The 20,988-nt window shown below is 44.3% G+C and overlaps 1 protein-coding gene across 1 annotated transcript in view; it reads left to right on the forward strand.

Annotated features, from left to right (window-relative positions):
• Positions 1-243: 243 nt before the first annotated feature.
• The window catches only part of CLIC6 (chloride intracellular channel 6), a 29,196-nt gene continuing 8,451 nt past the window's right edge, over positions 244-20,988 (forward strand). Inside the window, exon 1 of the mRNA XM_062622282.1 lies at positions 244-1,888. Coding sequence (XP_062478266.1) covers positions 329-1,888 — 1,560 coding nt within the window. The 5' untranslated portion in view covers positions 244-328. The remainder of the gene's footprint in view (positions 1,889-20,988) is intronic.

Genomic DNA, 20,988 nt, shown 5'->3' on the forward strand with positions numbered 1-20,988 from the left:
CTCGCCCCTCTTCCCGTGCCAGCTATAGCCGAAATCAGTGGAGAGGAGCTTTGCCGCGGCGAAGTGCGGGGCGGGGGGCGAGGGACGTGCTGGCCTTGTCCTGTGCGGGAAAGGCGCTGCAGGAGGAGGAGCGCACGCACCTGTGGCTGCTCCCCTCCTCCCCCTCCCCACTCGCAGCGGGCCCGGGGCTGGCCCTGCGCAAGCGCCGCCGTCCCCCACGTCGGTGCCCGGTGCTGATCCGCTGCTTCCCTTTCGTTCCCGTTTGTTCCGGCGGCCGGACGCGCCCGTGTTGCTGCTCTTTCGGGCAGCGGCCGGTGGAGAGGCCGGCATGGCGGAGAGCCCGGGACGGCCCGGCTCCCTGCCGCTGGAGGGAAGCGGTGTCCCTCGGGAAGGAGGCGATGAGGAAGCGGCCGCCGGGGAGCCGCAGCCAGGGGTGTCCACAGAGGAGACGGCGGAGTCCCCGGACGGGTCCCTCCACTGCGAGGCGCCGCGGCTGAGCGGGGTGGCGATGGCTGGGCAGGAGGCCGCCGAGGCGGAGGTGGCCCCGGGCGGCAGCGCCGGGACGGGGAGCGGATTCCCCGACGGGGCGGCGGAGAGGTCAGGCCGGCCGGGCGCGGAGCAGCGGCCTCCGGCGGGGGCTGAGCAGCGAGTTCCCGATGGGGAAAGCCTGGGGGGCGAGGGTCTGCCGGGAGGGGAGCAGGTGGAGGAGGCCGCGGAGGTAGACGTGCCCAAGGTCTCCACACCGGCAAGGGCGGAACTCGAGGGCGCGGCGGTGTCCCCGGTGAGCGCTGAGCCTGAGGAGGCAGCCCCGGAAGGTACGGAGCCCGAGGGGACAGCCGCAGCAGGGACGGAGCCCGAAGAGGCAGCCTCGGCGGGAACGGAGCCCGAGGACGCGGCCACGGCCCCGGCGGGGACGGAGCCCGGGGAGGTTGAGGCAGCCCCGGCGGGGCCAGACCTCGAGGAGGAGATGGGGACAGTCCCGGTAGGGACAGACCCTGAAGAGGCAGTGAGAGAAGAAGCCCCGTCGGGGACAGACTTCGAGGAGACGATGGCAAAAGACCCGACGGAGACAAACCCCGAAGAGCCGGCCGGGCCAGACCCTGAGGAGGCAGTGAGAGAAGAAGCCCCGTCGGGGACAGACTTTGAGGAGACTATGGCAAAAGACCCGGCGGAGACAAACCCCGAAGAGGCGGCGGGGCCAGACCCTGAGGAGGCAGTGAGAGAAGAAGCCCCGTCGGGGACAGACTTTGAGGAGACGATGGCAAAAGACCCGGCGGAGACAAACCCCGAAGAGGCGGCGGGGCCAGACCCCGAGGAGGAGGTGAGGGAGGAAGCTCCGGCGGGGACAGACCTCGAGAAGCCTGCGGGGATAGATCCGGCGGGGACAAATCCCGAAGAGGCGGTGCGGGAGCCAGCCCCCGCTGGGACAGACCCGGAGGAGCCTGCAGGGACAGCACCGGCTGGGAAAGACCTCGAAGATGCGGTGCGGGAGGCAGCCCTGATGGCAGCCGAGGAGGCGGTGGCCCCGGCGAGGAGCGAGGTGGCTCCCAGTAGCGGTGAGGAAGCAGAGGTGGCGTTGCCGGCCGGAGGAGAGGCCGACGGCGGGCGCCGGTCGTCGGTCGGCCCTGCCCGAGAGGACGGAGTGGAGACAGCGGTGGCGGAGGAGGGAGCCGGTGCCCCGGCGGTGGCGGAAGAGGGGAGCGAGGCCGCAGGGGCAGGGGGAGCGGCGGAGCAGCGCAGCGGGTCCCCGGGCCCCGAGGGGGACACGGCACGTCGGAGCCTTAACGGCCGGGCGGAGGACGAGAACGAGAGAGGTTCGCCTGCCGCCCTGGAGGAGGAAGAGGAGGATGAGGAGAAACAGGAACACGACATCTCTCTCTTCGTCAAGGTAAGGTGCTGGTGCGGAAACCTGGGTGCGCGACCTTCCCCTCCTCCAGGAGCCCTGGACAGCTCCTGTGATGGGTAGCATTTAAATCTGGCAGGCAGAAGTCCAGCCTAGCAAAGGTGACTCGATTATTAACACCTGTAATAAACTTACTGCTGGCTCCTCGTTCCTCCAGCAGGCAGGATGGTATAGGGCTCCCAGCACGGTGACTGAAGGTCAGTCCCTACTCCTCCCCTCGCCTCTGGGAGCTGGTGGGGCTGCACAGATATGACGGTCTCCCCCAGTTTCCCCTGATGGGCCCTGTGCTAGTCTACTTGAGGATTCTCTAGGTTGAAATGGAAAGGGTATGCAGGGATCTCAGTTTTTGTGGACTTGGGCATGCTGCTTGTGACCTCCTCACCGTGGGGCTGGGACCGAGAGCAGAGGTAGGACTGTACCCAGCAGCATCCGTTTGCTAGCTGGGACTTGTGACATGAGTTCTCAAGGGATTTTAAGATCCACAGAATGCAGTGAGAAGGGGTTGAGGTAGAATAAACTGGAAAATACTATTTAAAATGTGATACTGGGATTTTCCAACATGAACTGTGGTTGACGGCCATGCTGTCTGCAATTTTCTTCAAGCAGTAGTAGTTCGAATGAATTATGATAAACATACTCCTTCTCCACGAGTATCTGGGTTTACCTTTGCAAGGTTAGGCTACCTTTGCAAGGTAAGGTTACCTTTGCAAGGTTAGGTTACCTTTGCAAGGACCAGTTTGTAACTTGCTAAATTCTTGTTGTATGCTCTTACGTTCATCAGAGAATGCTGGAGAGTGGCAGAGGCCAAAGTCAGAAGGACTACGTGTGCATTATTGCACTTGGGTGCGTGCTTCATGGAATAGCAGTGTGGTCAAAAGTAGAGCTGTTGTGACTTTGTAGTCCCCAAATACTAGGATTAAGCACAGTTTTTGAAAATATCTGTGAATTAATAAAGACCAAAGAAGGAGCATTTTTTCATGATTGACTTAGCATTAGTCACTTAAGAATGCCTAGAAAATAATATAGCTGCTTTTCTAATGATTTCAGGGGAGAAATGTTACAAAGCTTGAATATTTTACCTCACCTGCAGCTAGATTATTATTTTTTTTTAGCTGAGGCTGGTTTAGTTGAGATTGGATTAGTTTTTTAGGGGTTGGAACAAATTTCTCCAGTTTAATGGAGGAAAAAAGTACCTGCAAGACAGCATCTCCCTACCCACCAAAATGTTCCAGGCCACCATCCTGGGAAATGAGAAGCACTTCCATTTCCTGCTGTCAGAAAAGTTCATGTACATGCTGTTCTTGCTGTCATGTTGAGACACACTCGCTATCTTTCCACTCTTCTCTTGGCAGCAAGAAAGGAGTATAAAAAGAGGGAGATTGTTATGTATGTTAAAGTAGGTTTTAACATACGTAATGGTGTGCTTAAATAGCTGCTGATACATTTTGATGGGGAAAAAGGGGAGAGTGGATTCCAGCATGGGAAACCATGAACTCTGGGATTATTGAATGTTTGTATCTGATCACAGCATGTGGTCCACAGACATGGTGCTCCTTTCTGAGCCATTGCTAAAACTAAAGGGTTAAGGAAGTGAGAAGGTGATCCAAACTGGATGCAAACATTTGTTTTCAGCCTTTAATGCTTTCCTTCCCATGTGTGTTTCTAATGGACATGGTCACCCCTCTTATGCTCCATAATATCACTACTCTATGTCTGCCTATTAGGTCTTACATGCTTTTGAGATTTTGACACCCACCTCTACTTTGCAGGTGCTGCTGACTTCTTCCACCCTTCTGCTGCCTTTCTCACAAGCACCTTCTGTGCTTCCTCTGTGCAGCTGGGGGTTTCCTTATAAATACACTATTCATCAGCTCCCTGACCTTCTTCAAACATCTGTTTAAAAGTAGCATTCTACAGCACTGCTAGAAGCAGGGAAGTGATTAGGCTGTTTAAAATACTGAGACTGATGTGTGTCCTGTTTCTGATTTCTTTGCCATGCCTATTGCTGTTAATTTCACCTGTCTATTGATTTTTGGCTTTTTCATAAATGGTCAAGATGGGGGGGTGGGGGGTGGGGGGGTGGGGGAATGGGACTGTCAGCCTGCTGTCTCTGCCTGCATGCACAGTGCTAGAAATAGGAGGGCTGTGCCATGATTTGATAGCACAATACAAATACAGAAGAATTTTAAGAGTAAGTCCCATGATTAGAGAAAACTCATAAGAAAATAATACAGTAATAGTGATTGAATGATCATCACGGTTTCCCTGCTAGGGAGCATTACACTAGATTTGGCTAACACTGAAGTACTTGGTAATAATGTTCCAAGAATAACAAACAGAAGCATGACCATCAGAAAGAAACTTTTAAGAAATAACTGTATGACGAGTAGTGTTTCTTGTTTTAATTATTGTTGATCAAGCTTGTTCTTTTTAGAGTGTTAGTAGCATCTATCGTAGATAATGCCCTTGTGGACTAGCAGCTCAATGCCAGGCAGGCTACACTAGGGCATCTCAAAGACAGCAGACAACTGTGTTTGGGTGACGGAATTTAATGAAGCTGAACTACATAAGACTTTTTGGTTGTAAGGACAAAGCCGTATTAGAATCGCTTTGAGATTTTCACTTAGGTGCTTACCTGGTTTCCATTTTACCATGAAACAGTATCTATCATATATTTCCTTTAGATAGCAACATTGTGTGTTGCTGGTGTTTCAAAGGTAAATGTTTGCAAAGTATATCATCCAGATACACTTTCCAATCAGTCTTTGGTAATACAACCAAGCATATGTGGGACCTTGGGTAGGACACCCTGTGGATGTTGAAGCTTGCTAGCTGGTCTTCTAAGGTCAATGGTATAGGTATGCTTTTCTTTTTCCTTATGTGGTAAAAGACCTTTATTTGCCAGGAAACTTCAGTAAATGTCATATTTATCATAACATTTGAATGAAATGGAGTTCTCACTAAAATTAGTCAGTTAATTTTAAGCAATTTAAACCTTTATGTAGGACTTAAGAGTTTATTTCTAAATGAAATAAACCCCCACAAACCTAAACCTGAAAACAACAACAAAAAAACCCAAACAGAATCCCCCAAAACAGTCAATCATAAAACTCCCACACTCCTCAAAAAAAAAAAAAACACGAACAACCAAAAACCTCCAGGGTTATCTACTGATGAATTTCAAATTTTCTTACAGATAGGAAATATAAACACCAGAGTCAGAACTGCGTAATTCATTGTTCCAGAGATTTCTAGGGATAGTGATTTATCTGTAGTTGCTGAACACAAACAGTCAGCCAAACAACCAAGCTTGAGCACAGGGCCTTCTCTGAAAATCTTCTTCTGAGATTTTGCTCATCTTCCAAAACATTACTTGCTTAGTTTCTGGGTTAAAGAGTATACAGTAGAAGTTGACCATGAACCTCAGGGAATAGATTTTATTCAATGAAAAGTAATAGACTTTCATAACATATTCCATTTCATGACATTCTTGGTCTCTAAATCAAAGTAATTTATTTTGGTTCAGTTATTTAATTCCTGCCAGGGGCCAAGGTTACTTTACTGAAACAGAATTTCCTTGCACCATTCCTGAGACGTGCTTGACTGATTTCACATACTTAGAGCTGTGCTGAATTATCAAAAGTGCTAATAAATGAGAAAGCAAAAGCCTTGTTGTGAGTAGAGACAGGAGATAGGACAGGAATAACAAGTGTTTGCATCTGTGCCTCCAAACGCTGCAGTTAACATATCCAACTTAAATGGCAATGGGTGTTTTATACTAGAGCACAAAACAGAATCTCCTTTTCTGTGATGCGATGGATCTGTGGTTTATATATATTTAAGGTATAAACTGAACTTCTGGGCTCTGAGTGCTGTAGGTAAAAAGTCCATGGGCAGCAGGAGCTCAGATCCTTGGAAAAAAGCCTGTAATGCCCATTCAGTGGACTCTGCTGTGTATGATGCTTAATGTAAACATCTACAGTAAGTATTTGTGCTTAAGATCTTAATTTTTGCTCACTGATGCAATCAGTCTGTAAATCAGTTAGGTGAGTATGGTTTATAAGGAGAACAGCTGATGTAGAATCATAGAATAGTCAGTCATAGAATAGTTCCAACCCCACCGCCATGGGCAGGGGTACCTCGCACTAAAGCAAGGCTATGTCCAGCCTGGCCTTGAATGCTGCCAGGGATGGAATCCTGTATTAAAATGCAAGTATACACATGCTTATTGTCCTATTTTAGTGCAGGTTCACCATGGGAGCCCCATGTTTAGATGACTTTGGGAAAGTGGAAAGTAAAGATTTCTATGTGCGGAGTCATGCTAGCTCCGTGTTTACAGATTAAAAGAGTTTTGGGGAAAAGTTTAGTTATTGAATATTTATCCAAGCAAAGGGAGCTCTACAGAGCTTGCCAAAGGTGAGCACATTAGGTTAGTGTGATGCCACTGAATACAGTTTGCCATGAAATGAGCAGGGGACCATTTGATATGGTTTGGGCAGTGGTAGAAAACAGCCAGCCTCTCTTTGCCTGCATTCCAACCACTGCTGCCGCATTTCACTTTCTGTGAAAACCACACTGCGTTTTCCTTGAGGAACACACCTACTCCTTTCTCCTCACCCTCTGTTTTTATACTTCTCAAGTTCCATTTTGTGTACCTTCTTCAAGCATGACATTTCTGCCGGTAAAATTCTGTCACTTTTTAAAATACGTTGTTTCCCTCCACCACTTTCGGCTGTTTTGTTTTACAGTTGGCTAAGAGACCTATGTGCTTTTATAACTGAGTAGTCATGAAAGTTAACCTAGAACAAGGGAAAAGTCATTCAGGAGAAAGCCCCTCCCCTGGAGTGTAGCAGGAGCATGGTGTAGGCTAGATGTGCTGAAACCAGAATCAAACCAAATCTGCTCAGGACTGAGCCTTATGAGGCTGCCCAGTGAAACCAGCATGGCCCTTCTTTTCTGGCTCCTGGTTAATGAGCTATTTGTATGGTGATTTTGATTCTTTGACTACTTACAGCTGTACAAGAAGTACCAAATCAGCAGAGGTGTGTTTGTTCAAAGACATTTTGTGGGTCTGTTCCCAAGACTGTAGTACAAAGCAGGAAGCTGGCTTCTTTCCCGTGGGTATTTGCCCTTTCTCAGCCCTTTTTATTTTCTATTCAGAAATGGAATATGGCAATTTTGGGTTCCGTAATGCAGCTTAAGAGGAACTGGCATTACGAATTCCTTTCATACTCTTTAGGTTATTGTGTGTGCTGGGTGCACCTGCAGCAGTTTTTCTGGGAGCTGAGTACTCTTCCAGCAGTCTTCAATTAAACTGTGCTTGGTAGACTTTGGTGTGAAAGCAATACCAACCTTTCTCTGGAAAAGCTGTGCAGATTTCTTGAATGTGCAGTCTTTTTCATTTGTACTTCTCATGCTTGCTTTCTGGCCATTCAGGTTGCCACCTTCCTAAGGCTTAGACTGCTACAGAGAAACAAGGATCCTTGGAACTGCTGACTACAGAGCAGTTTTGAAAGCTACAGCAAAAACAGTTTTGCTGCTTTGCTCCCGGAGGGGCTCTTAGCAGAGCAGTGGTGCGCTCTGTTTATGCCAGTGTCAGTTCTGACAACTGACAGGCCAAGTCCTGTTTCAGAAAGACACAAAGCAACAGATAGACGTAAGTGATGAGAAATGCAAAGTTGCATGTAATGTGCTCTGTGTGTGTGTAATCTAGTCATGCTTCTTGGAGTCATCTTTTTGTCCGTGCTTTGGAAGTCCTAAAATTGCATGTGCCATAGGACTGTACAAGCCTTAAGCATCTATTTATTGTGTGACTGCAGATCTCTGCACTTTGCAGGCTTGTTTTAGTCAAAAGAAGTTCTGAAATAAAGTAAATTTCTTTAAAGCTCCATTCCTAGACCTTTTCCCATCTTTTCTTACTCTGAGCTCACTGCTTCAGTAAAGCACCTCACCATGTGTTTTGCTTAAGCACAAGCTTAAAGTCACGTGCTATTTTAAGCTGTTTGCTAAACAGCGGAGAGACTGTCCTGATTCAGCCGTAGGGCACAGCTTGCATTTCTTGCTGGCTGAATCCAGCAGCAGCTTCTGACAAGGTCAGTTTGCTGCCCAAAATTCAACCATACTGCCTCCACTCTTTGAGGTTTGTCTTTGTTAAAAGGCCGGTCTTACCTGTGCTCATCAGAGACCAGGGCAAGGATGGAAGTTTTCCTTGTCTGCTTTCTGTCTTAGGTCCCTGTTTGTCTGAAGTGAACCTTCATTTCATAAATCTGGTTGGAGACCTGCAGCCTTCTTCAGAAACATTGGTGATTGCTGCATGATTATCGTGCAGTTGTGCCTGGGAATTTTCATGCTGTCTGTTTAATTTGAGGCTTGATTCCTGTTTGTGTGTAGATGGATAACAAACCAATCTACAGGACTTATGGCATTCATGAATATGAAGCATAAGTGTGTGGTGAATGATTTTCTGGGCAAGTGGAGGAAAGGGATTTAGCCAATTAGTTAAAAATTACAACTATACTAAAATTAAACTATTAGAAAATTCAGGTGAAAATTTACAAATGGTCTTCATTAAATAAAAATTAAGAGCTTTTTTTGGGGGAAATATTACCTGTCAATGTTAGGCCTATATTCATTCATAAGGGGTTTAGGCATAGCTGCCGAAACGCAGGAGACAGCAATAGCTGCCCTGTACTTAGGATGTCGGATGTGGGTGACTGAGATTGTGATGTTACCTGGATCATAAGTGGAAGATCAGTGTGTGTCCCTTTGTCATGCCAGAGCCATAGACACATAGACTTATCCCTGCTCTCTCTCTGACACCATCAACATACAATAATTGCTTGCAAAGTGAGACAGCATTAGAAAGATAAAATGCAAGGAGCCAGGAATATCCAGTGATCATACCGTTAGGCAATATATGGCCTATTTGCTGTTATTTCCCATTGTAGCAGTATATAGGTTTTCAATGGCATTCAGCAGCCTCTGGTTTCTGTGGATTTTGCGATTGCTTATGGAATAAGAGATGTGTTACTCATGTGCTTTGAGAAACCAGGGTACGATAGGCATTAAAAAGATGAAAAGGTACCATGTCCCTTTCCCAGCAAGATTGTAACAAATCATGCCCAGTCCACTTGAGAATCTGGATTTTGGTTTTACTAACATCCCTAACACTAAATATAAACCATTATTTGTTGATTTTAAAAAGTCTGTTTCTGTTTATTAGATATCTTTAATACTAACCCAATTTTTTCTCCCATGACTTCTTCCATTTGAAATGGGTTCACTGCAGGACTTTGCTGTCCTGTTCATGGGAAGGATTAGGCAACCTTGTGATGGTTCCACTTCCACAAACAATTCTGCCTTTTTGGGCTTTCCACCTTGATGGGTATACCAGCCAAGGTTAGCCATCCTAGGACCATTGTGTTTTGGCATTTCCTGCGGTCTCGTATGGATTCATGCAAAATTATATTTGTGACTGTTTTTTAGAAGTTAGTTTAAATATTGTGAAGCAGGAGTGACAATGGAAATTATTAATATGACCACACTTTTTCAGGATGCTGACCTCTGGTGAAGCCGCTTTGAATCGTCAGCGGACATGTACTTTTAAGCAAGAGACAGATCTCTGATCTTTAGAGCTAGGAAAGGGAGTAAGGTAGTGAAAGGAAATGTTATACATATTACATGAAAGGGGAGGTGAAGGATGGAGAATGACTCCAGCGCCATCACTGACTCTATTCTCTATGTCTCCCCTAAAAAAGTCCTGTTGCTTCTTTTAAAAAGTAAGAAATTGCATGTTCCTTGAACTCTGCCCGAGGAGTGTAAGTAAATGCCATGTGAAGGTTAAATGATTATTTTCATGCTCAGATAATAAAATGTCACACTGTGATAAAGACTTGTATGCATTTCCATTTGCAATGTCTGATTATTTACTGATAAAGGCCTGAACAAGTTGAGTGACTCCGTTCCAGTTCCTTTCAATAATACCTGCCTTGTCAGCGCTGAAGTGTTTTAATTCCTTCATAAAAATATTTAGCTTCTCAAAGCAAACAGCGGTAACTTGTACAGCCTGCCACCAACCCCATTGCTGGAGGCTTTCCCTGGGAAGAAGGTGCCTGTCACAGCCTCCTGCCTGCAAGGAGCCTGGGGCTGGCACACCGGCTGGCTGCCTGGTGTGCCATGTGCAGAGAGGTGGTTATGGTGAAACCTCACAGGCAGGCAGAGATGCCAGTGTGGCATCTCTGGTCTTGTCTGTTTCCTCTTCATATGCCGAAATTTTAGCACATATGTGAATATTCAAAATAGACTGGAAATATAATTGTTAAGAGTGAACTACATACAGCAGGACTGGAGTTGCAGATTTGTGCCCTTTTCCAAGTTATTCAAATGGGGTATTTATAAAGAAGTTAAACGTTTACTCAGATTTCAGAAAAATGCTAATTTGTGTCTTGGAGAATCATTGACATTTACCTGATAGTTATTTTTGAAATTATTTTTAAAAGCTGTTACATAACCTGAGTAGTTTTCTTTCCGTAATGGTGGCAGATGAAACTTGAAATGGGATCCAAATATACCATGAAGACCTAAAGATTTTGAGGCCTATGCTGCCTGCAGAAGCAAACACGCTACCAACCTCTCAGCAAGTCCATCAGCCTCCTTTTTGCCAGGAGCACAGCAGGGGCCAGGGGCTCCCCAGGGGCAGGGACCACAAACAGTCTTTATTTTGAGGAATATCAGTGTTATAGCTGATTGGTTTGCAGCATGGTTCATGTAGTCTGTATTTATTTAAAACCTGTATTTTAATTAGCAATACCGTGTATCCCATATTTTCCCAAAGCCTGTGAATAGAAATGAGGTGGTGGGGAGAGCCAGATGAAGAATACCCCTGAGTTAGAATTTGCACCAGGAAGGGAAGGAATAGAGTTTCAGCTACCCTCTCTGTCAAGCTAATGGGGTTTGGCTGGTACTTACGTCCAGTTTTCAACTGCTCTTTCAGGACACATCTTTGCCAGTTCCCTCTGGAGCTGGCAGGTTTTTTATATGATATTTTACCTGGTTATTTGAATTATGTGCTATGTGGACCAAAATATCACAAATTGTTGGAGGGTAATCTTTCACTTTCACCTCTTGATTTAAACATTAGACTTTGGAATGCCATTGGCAAGTTATTTTCTCAGGCCTTCAGTGACCAACTCCCTGAAGCTACATTAAATAGTTTATTTATTTGGGTATTTCTTATTTATTTGTTTACAACACAAATCACAGATATATAGTTTTTGCATTTAGATTGAAACAGCATGTCTGTGTGTCACAGGTTAAGTATTATATGATGAAGTATAAAACAGGATGTGTCATTGAAATGCCAGTTAATCTTTTTTTCCCAGACCTATGTGTTCAAGAATATAATGCTCTTTTGTTGAAGTAATTCCCTGTAAGACTTTAAAAAGGATGTAAGAATTTTGTCTCCATGTAGAATGTTCAGCTGGTATCTTGCCATGTTATTAAATACGGATTAGAAATAGCACTGAGGTATTTAAACATAATTCTTGTAACAGGATAAATAGCTAATAGCATTTGGTTTGCTGCTTGTGTGCTTGTGACCTGGTAATGTTCCCATTAAACCAAACACAGATGGCCCAAGCTCTGTAGGCAGAATTCCCAGCAGAAGAAAATTTGGTTTTGAACTAGTTGATATAAGATTAAAGCAGTGATCTCTAACTGAGTGGTGCTTCCCAGCTCAGATTTTCACCTGTGTTCACTTAAAAGGCTCTTGGTATCCTTAGAATACTTGCAGGTTTTTGAAGATAATCTTGAATCATAAGGAATGGATAGGAACTGGGGGGGGGGGGGGGATCTTTTTGAATACTGTGTATTTTTATTTACTAGCCAGGATATTTCTGTTGTGGTTAAAGTGGATGATGGTATTCCCTCTCCTCAATTGCAGGGGGAGGGGAGCTTGGTCCCCTGCGCAGCCATTCCCCTTTGCCTCTCCTTAAAACCTTCCCTTTTGAATACACCACTTGATTAGTTTTTTGATTTATTTATTTTTTCCTCTAATAAGCAATGGAGATTTTTGTCACGTCTCACGTTAAAATAAACTGGCTTCTGTATTGGAGGGGTGGCAATGATTCTTTACATTGCTTTGAGAAGTCTCGGTCACTGTGTGTAATACACATAATTCATTATCATTGTGTAATAAATAAGTAAATAAGTAGTGGTGACTGAAAGTAATGCTATTTTGAGTGAGACACAAAACAAGTATAGTTCATGCAATATGCCAATTACTTGTGTAGAAGAATGATATCCATAAATTGGGCAAGACTAATTTATACCCTACTAAATTATAGCTGATTTTTTTCCGGTGGTTGCTATACACACATTCATTTTCCTGCTTATTTTTACATTTAATTTTTCTTGCCTTGCCTCTGTTCTCCTGGCCGTGCACAGTTCCTGGAAGCTTGCTCTTCGCTGTCATCTAAGTAAGTCTTATTTTATAAGAGATAAGTAATAACTCATTGATAATAATGGTGGGATAAAGCAGTATTTGTTGAAATAATTTTCCAAGTTGTTTTAGGGAAAAAGTAAACTGTCACAAAGGGCTGCTGTATTCATGGATTGTTGCTGGGGGATAGACGTCTAAAAAACCATAGAAAGGATGTTTACTTTGCCTTAAGCGTTTAATATCTGGCAAAGGAAAGACTGTGCATGACTGCTGCACTAAAACCAGAGATGGAAACCTGGGAAAATGCTGAATTTTGCCCAGCTTTCTACCAGGGCTTGCTGGCCTCCTCCCTCGGTTGCCAGCTGAATGCGACACAGAATGGGAAGCACCACAGGCCACTGCCCAGGTGGGCACTCCTGATTGGCAGGAGCATGAGACAAAGATTTCCCCATCAAAGCCGAAGCAGCACCAGGAGAACCTCTTTCTGATGCCCTCTCAAATGCTGGTGTTGCAACAGGAGCATCCAGTTTCCCCTCTCCACAGCGGGAGAGGATCTGCTTGTGCAAGGAGCCTCCTTCAGAGAGCTCTGCTTGGCCAGGACTTATCACTGAAACAATTTATGAATTATTTAAGCAAATGATTGTTGAGCTCACAAAGCAGTGGATTCCTGGTTGCTGATTGCTTTTGAGTGATCGCCACATATTTACTGTTCTGTGGATGGCAGGTAGCTATATGCAAGCATCTTCTATGTTTAATTAGTTGCCTTCCCATCATGAGAGGCACCAGTCGTTTTGCTCTAAAACCAGGCTCAGCACTGTGCCAGGTTATGCTAAATACTGTAGCTACCAGAGTGGCTTTATGTGTAGACCTGGTACAGGCAGCTGAAAGATATCTGAGAAAATAAACCTGTAATTTGCATTTTTCCTTTGCGATTTCTTTTGGTTTTAGCCATTTTTTTAAGTACCTCTATTGACTGCCTTTAGTTGCCGTGTAGAGAGCCACAGCTGTAGATGGGAATACCTGTGGCCACGTGAAGGGCCCGGCCTAAGGCCAGCAACAGCAGTGTACGTAACATCACAGAATTGGTTTACTTTACTTTTCTGTAAGACTGCATACATACATAAGTTTAATCTTCAACCTCTTTAGTGCAAATAAGAGTGAATATTAGTAAAACCTGCATGGCCAGCAGGTTGAGGGAGGTGATTTCTCCCTATCTGCTCTGCTCTCTTGAGACCCCACCTGCAGTACTGCATTCAGCTCTGGGGCGCCCTGCACAAGAGGAACATGGACATGCTCGAGCTAGTCCAGAGGAGGCCACAAAGATGCTGAGAGGGCTGGAGCACCTCTGCTATGTAGACAGGCTGAGAGAGTTGGGGTTGTTCAGCCTGGAGAAGAGAAGTCTCCAGGGAGACCTTAGAGCAGCTTCCAGTGCCTAAAGGGGCCTACAAGAAATCTGGAGAGGGACTTTTTACAAGGGTGTGTAGTCACAAGACAAGGGGGAATGGCTTTAAGCTGAAAGAGGGTAGATTTAGATTAGATATTATGAAGAAATTCTTCCCTGTGAGGGTGGTGAGGCACCGGCACAGGTTGCCCAGAGAAGCTGTGGCTGCCCCATCTCTGGCAGTGCTCAAGGCCAGACTGGACGTGGCTTTGAGCAACCTGGTCTTGTGGAAGGTGTCCGTGCCCATGGCAGGGGGTTGGAACTGGATAAGCTTTAAGGTCTCTTCCAACACAAACCATTCTGTGATTCTGTGAACCACAGCCTCTACAAATGTATTACAAGATATTGCACATCTTAATTTTTACCCACAGTCTCTTGTGTTTTGTTCACTTTACAGTATTATCATTTAATGATTCCTTTATTTATAATTTTTGTCAGAACTGTAAGGTCAGGGTTCAGGCAGACCTACTGTTCAGCAGAAGTACTGGGCAGACTGCTATTGAAATCAAAAGTAAACAGATTTCATCTAAGTAACAGGAGTGAATTTGAGCCTTTTGTTTCTCATTATTTATAAAGTAACTGGACAAAGGTAAAAAGTTTATTGCTACAAAGTTCCTTCTTAATGAAGGAAAATTTCTTCCTATGCATCAAAAGCATTTAATTGCTTACTAAGTAATCAAGTTAATTTCAGCAATAATTACCCAGCAGACCGTAAGTACATAATGCAGCTAAAGTTAGAATAAAGGAGGCTTTTTCTGCTCTGAAATGGCTGCTGGCACGTAGGGGAGAGAGAGACCTGAAACCAGAGGAAATTACAGCTTCAGAATTCTTTACCTTTCTGTCATCTGGAAAAGACTGGACTTGCCAGATGTATATAACCCTTTTAAGCTGTGACCACTGCTCACTACATAAAAACAGGGTTGAGGGAAATATCCCATAAAGAAACTCCAACACACTGTTAATCCCTCAGCGTGAACTGAGGACCAAGACCATTTGAAGAACCATTTCTAGCAAAGTGTTGTACTGAACATTTGAATTATGAAATCTAATAAAACAAAATAATCATAAGTTAATGCAAGCACTGCATGAAAAAAAGTATAGTGTAATTTCAGAAGCCTAACAGAGTGAGAAAAGCCTTAATAATGAAACTGTTAGAAGATGTTATGAAATGCTAATGGGTGGCCAGGCCAGGAGACATAAATTGCCCAAGCTTCAAATGTTAAAATATGAGGTAGCAAGAGTTTCATTGTTTCTCCAGGTGGGGACTTAGCCCGAACTCATTGTCAATTCCAGAAGAACCCTAAATTGCATAAATTATCATCCTGTTTGTAGGCAGACTCGGCCTTTACCTTATAATCGTGGTCACGCAAAAAACAGCTTAATGGTGTTTTGTGGTCAGTTGAAGATGTGCAGGTGAAAAGTTAATTCCTTTTACTGCCTTGCACCTGCACGTGTTTCCTTTCATTCTCTTTCCCTTGACATCTCTTTTTGGCCTAGCTTTGTCTAATCTCCATCATGTTTTGTAAAAAGACTTCCAAAAATCATTTGGCATTCCCACTAATGGTCTATATATAAGTTTTCTGTTTGTTTTTTTTTAAGTTAGGAGCAGTCTTTCAGTTAATATTTTCACTGTACTTATACATATTTGTACAGTACTTAATTTTTAGTGCCTAGATGCTTCTATAATGGTCTACATTTCCCTGTATTCATGAGTTAAAAAAGGAAAGCAGGGCTAAGAAATCCTTCTGTCTGAGGATCCCAGCCACACCTTTTCCATAGTTTTGTATTTGCATCAGTTTGGCAGCTGCTTGGTGTCCTGGAGCTCCACAAGCTGACAGCATTTTAAAGCAGGACTCCTAAGATCTCATCTTTGTAGCCTGTTTTGTGGTTGGCTATTAACATCTGATGAGTACAGACAACTGCTGATGGGTTTCAGCACCCAGAGCAGCCTCCTGATGTCTGGTCCATGAACTCAGTGACTTAGACCTGTCTGAAAGTTACCACTTTTTATCACCAGCCATTTTGCCACTATCTTAAACTCAGGGTTATCAGTTTGTGGCGTATTCACTCTGTTCAAAAAGCACTGGAAGTGCTCCTGCTGTTCCTTCTGGTTCGCAGGCTCCATCTGCAGGTCTGGTTGTTATCATTAGATAGCTCCCCAGCATGGCTCTGGCTGAAACTTGTCCTTATGTTTTGCTGAAATGCCAGACAGGACCTCCAAGGTTCCCTCCTGAACCATTGTGCATTTCCATTTTTTGTGAGGTGGAGGAAGAGAACAGGAAAGCTGGCATACCCAGTGATCTGAAACACTTCCAGCTACCCTGGTGCTCTAGAAGACATGTGCTTCTTGGTTAATCCCATTCTGTTCTGTGCAGTGGGACTCTGCACTGCTGCCTGTCCATGTGGCACATGGCATCCATTGACCTGGATGGAGAGGGTTCGTGTTTCTGTAACAAAACCAGGCTCTCCCCACCAGTATCGTAGCAGGTAATGGTCAAGCCTAGTGCACACTAATTGAGTTGCTGGTTCTCCCCCAGGTTTCCTTCCTGCAGTTGTGCCTGCAGCTGTCTTCAGGTTTTGTGCATCTTGCTAATCTGGGCACCTACCCTTTTTTAATACGTCCTCTTCCCAAAGCACCTCAATTTGCAGATTGGATTACTGAGGTGTAAAGTCAGCTAGTGCTCTACTTTGTCATTTCCCCTCCACTACTTAGTGCACAGGACTTATGATGAGTCTGCTTTATTCTAAAGCCAAAATCAAATCCACTTGAGTGGATAACCAGCTGCACTTCATGCTGTCATTCAAGAGGATATTTAGCAGATACAAAACTTAAAGAATCTGTCCATCCATTTGCAGTTGGTGAGCTAACATGCTTGTTTAAAAGTTATAGGCACACCTAAATACATTGGCTGATTGTGACTTCAATGAGAGGTGGGAGAAAGGGGAGAAAGTGGAAGACATCCAGAGACCAGAGACCCCAGGGTCCATTTTTCAGCTGACCATCCAGATTAGAAATTTTGCATGCTCTGTAAGATCTATTGCAACGTGTTGGCATGTTTTAGCTTGGAAGAGTGGTCATGGGGATCCTTGCACCCTGGCACTGAATGACCTCACTACTGAGGCTATCTCATGAAACACCCAAACACGTGCTTGAGGAGGGGTGTACAGAGTGAGAACTGCGATACAGCTGAAGGCTGCAGCTGTGATATTCTTTGCAGCCCTAACTTGGTTCTTATGTAGGGGGTGATGGGTAAAGGGGATCATTCCTGCTCAAGTGGGAAAGGGCCATGCTTCCTACAGAGTTCAACATGGACACTCTTCTGAGGGAAGACTTAGCTACTCAATTGCTAGAAGCTGTTTGCATTGGAAAGAGAGTGCTCAGGGTTTGTCCCCAGTTGCATTTGAGTCAGCAGGGGCAGACTTCCAGCTTTAGCAGGAAAAAGGGGTCTTACGAGTGATATCATAGGAGAGGGTGATGGAAGTCAAACCACCTCTTCTCATTTTAGTATACTTGCTCCCTCCTTCCCCTGCATGCTTTTGTGTCTTAGCACCTTAAAAAGAGAAAGAATCTATTTTCAGCAGGATGCTTGTGGTTACGTTTACTGTTGCCTCCTTAACCTGAAAACTTAATTAGGGTTTAGGACAAAAAGTGTGCTATGAACTTGCATGTTAAAAGTTGTAATCCTTTAAGTATGTTTGGTGTTCTCTAAACCTTGTAATACTGTTCAAGATAAAAGATAGATGTTATTAGTATTTCTAAATATAAAATAAGATACATTTGTTTTAAAAACAAAAATCCTTATGGAACGCTTTCCATATCAAGGTGCTTATTTTGTTCTTAAAAGAGAAAAGGAAGTGGAAATGGGAAATTATTTTACCTGAAGGAGCATCCAACTGCTGTTTAACACAGGTTTCTCATTGAACTTCTCTACTGCGGATGTCACACACAGCAAGAGTCTACCCTGGGGAGTACAAAAATTACAGTTTATGAGCAGGAATCACAACTACCAGCCACATTTGCATATGACTATTCCTTCTGTTTGGCTGAGAAATTAAACAGCAGCTGGAAACATCTGTTTTAAGTGTTGGGTATTATCGGATAGGCAGACCTACATGACTGTTCAAAAGTATTGGAATAATAAGTCGCAAAAGTTTTCTTTGTCCATTAAAATGTACTTTAAATTGCAGATGCTGTATCTAAGAACTTAGCCTGGAAGCACAATTTCAGCATCTTAACTATTCTTATAACTGCCATTAGCGAAAAGCAAGGGTTCTTGCTGCAGAGGTGGCTCTGAGCTGAGCTTCTCATGATGAGATATACTTATGTCTGAGGCTGCTGCTGCTCATTGCTTCAGGAGCACAAATCAAGATTTCCATTTCAAGCCCAGTAGGTGGCATCAAACGAATTCTCTAAAATCCAGTGTTTAGGTGTTCGTGTCCTAGCTGTAGCCACAAAATAAACACAGTGCTTAGAGAAAAATCCAGGTAATCTGTCTCACCCTCACAAAAAAGCTTTGTTTTGAATGTGATCTAACCCAAATGACATGCCTGTGGTGCTCCTGTGCCTAGCACAGAATATCGTATCTTATTAAGTGTATTAGAGTTGCTGTCAGTGAAGCAAAATGACTTGTAGTAACTATATTTTTATCGCATTCATAACAGAAGTAATATTGCCAATTTTAGGGGTTTTTGTCAGTGCTGTGATACAGCTACTGCTGTCAGGCTGACATTGCAGGGCTTAGTTTATGGCAAGAGTCGGGGCTAGGAATGCGGTGGGTTCAGTTAATCCATGCCAGTGCTGAACAAATGAGTCTCTAGAAGGAATTAGAACAAAATAACTATTGGTCTTGAAAGCTGCACCCAGCCTTAAAGTTGCTTCCCACAGGAGGCCCAAGCTTGCAAACTCCTTGTAGTTTTTCAGGCAGTAGTTTCCAGGTAGTTGCTGTGGTTCTATTCTTTGACAGAAGATGAAATGCGCTGTGAAAAAGGAGGGGGGAGTTGTTGGTGTGGTATAAGAAGGAAGAGCACGCACAAACTGCCTCATAGCTGAGGATCGAATAAGAAAACTTAGAGGCAAGTCCCAGTTCAGCCTGAAACAGCTAGCTCAGCAGAACAGGCAGGGGCAGATCCATGGTACTGGTCACAGCTGGATGGGTCGTTTCCCAGTAGCAGCAGTTCTGCTCCACTTGCTGGGTAAACCTGCTTCTTAGCCAGCATAAATATGGAAAAGAAGGTAACTTAGCTCCCTTGTGTTGAAGGAAGAAAATGGAATTGCAGTTCAGCTTTTGGGAAAAAGAAAAAGATATGATCCTTGTTCTTTTTATTGTAGCTTCAAAGGGATTATATAATTATATGAAAACAAATAAAAAAGTCTGCTTTGCTCCTTCTGAACTGTTTCTTCCATGCTTAACCTTCAAAAGGAAAGAAAAAGTCCAGGAAAAACAAATTCGACTCATCACGATTTTAAAGGCAAAGAATGTTTGAGGTCAATAGAAGAACCTTCAGAAACCTGGCTCCTGAGATGTTTGAACAGAAACAGTTACAAAACAAATTCTTACAACAGCTCTAGGGGCAGAGCACCTCCAGCTCAGGGAGAGCCCTAACTACTGGCTTAAGAATGACATACAGTGTGTGACTCCTGAGAGAATTCACTATAATTATCCTCTTGCTGTGGATGAGGACATGGAGGCAAGTGACCTCTTCAAGGCAACCTAGAAAAGCAGAGCTGCTGCTCCAGAAACTGAATATAGTTCTTTTAGGACCCTGTTTGATATCTTTGCCTAAGGTCTTGCTGCCTAGTGAAATTAGCCTAAGGCACGGTGGTTCTCCTACTCTTAGGAGCTTAAGCAATAGTGGGAAGAAGGGTGTGGACAGCTTCTCCTTTTCCCAGCATCTTTGAGGAAGACCTGGAACAACAACAGAAAAATAGACTGAAGAGCATGGAACAGTGAAAAATAAATGAAAACAGGGAGCGCATGCTAATAATCCTGTTAAGTAATGGCACATCGTTACAGAGAGCTGTCAGAAGTCGATACTGTCACAATTGCAGCCTAGGGCTCTGATGGCTCTGAATTAAAGCTTCTGTGCGCGGCCTGACATTTTTCTCCTCTGCAGCAAGGGCTGTCTTAATTGTTTGATTAATGAACTCATTAAATCCCAGTATTACTAGAAAAAGCACATTGACCTCCTGACCAATCACAATTAAAACATAAATGCCAATTGCTCAAGATGCTGGTTTGCCATCTATTGAAGCAGCAGAAGAGCATAAAAAACCAGCTTTGTGTTTTGGGGACTTGGCCCACTTCACCCACAAGATCTGAATGTTAAGAGAATGTCACAACAATTGCAGGTGGAGGCCATCATGCAGTATTACCTACAATTACAGCAGCATTTGCCTGGTTATTACGATTATAACCAGTCTGGAAACACAATCCTCCATTGAATCAACAACAAAGGACTCCAGCTGACTTGACTGCAGTTAAGATTTCACCCTCCATCATCACTAAGCACAGTGGTGAGGAAGTGTAATTAAATTCTGCGTGTGTACCAGGCACAGCTCAAAGTTACACATCCCTGAGAGGTGGCGTGGAGAAAAATGCAGGGAGTTTTGCTCCCAGGCTGCAATGCCCCTCGTTGCACTATCTTCCTGAGGGTATTAAATATGGATCTTCTCTGATTCTCTTACAGCTGCATTGTGTCCTGCTAGGTAAGATATCGACACACAGTCTTACTTCTGTAAAAAGGGCACCCTTGCTTTGTTGGAAGGTACATTATCATACAATGATGGTATATTTCAGGTATTGTTGTCTTGCTCATTACACAGCTATAAAGCTATTTCAGTGTCCCAGCTCATGATTTTTGAGTGGCTGGTGTCATCATGGCAGACCCTCTGTTAGGAAACGTGAACAAACACTTTTGGCATGTGTCACTGATGCTTTTATGTCCAGTAGGAGTTGTAGCCCCCCAGATTAGGTGAGCTGAGTTAGGAGAACAGAGTTGTCTCCTGTAAGCCAAAATGCAAGCTGAGGTATCTGAAGGCATTTAGCTAGCTGTATTCATTCTGTGTTCCACAGTAGGCCAAAATATCCACATTCTGGGCTTTCAGCAAAGGTTATAGGAAACTGTAACATCTTTGAGGTGCCAGGTCAAACTGTGTCAAAGTCTGAATCAGATTTGGTGTTCAGGGTCTTGCAGTCATTCAGACTG

This window comes from Pezoporus occidentalis, unplaced genomic scaffold (assembly GCF_034315485.1).
Source record: "Pezoporus occidentalis ecotype Australia unplaced genomic scaffold, CSIRO_AGI_Poc_V1 ctg24, whole genome shotgun sequence".
In the NCBI taxonomy this organism is placed as follows: Eukaryota; Metazoa; Chordata; class Aves; order Psittaciformes; family Psittacidae; genus Pezoporus; species Pezoporus occidentalis.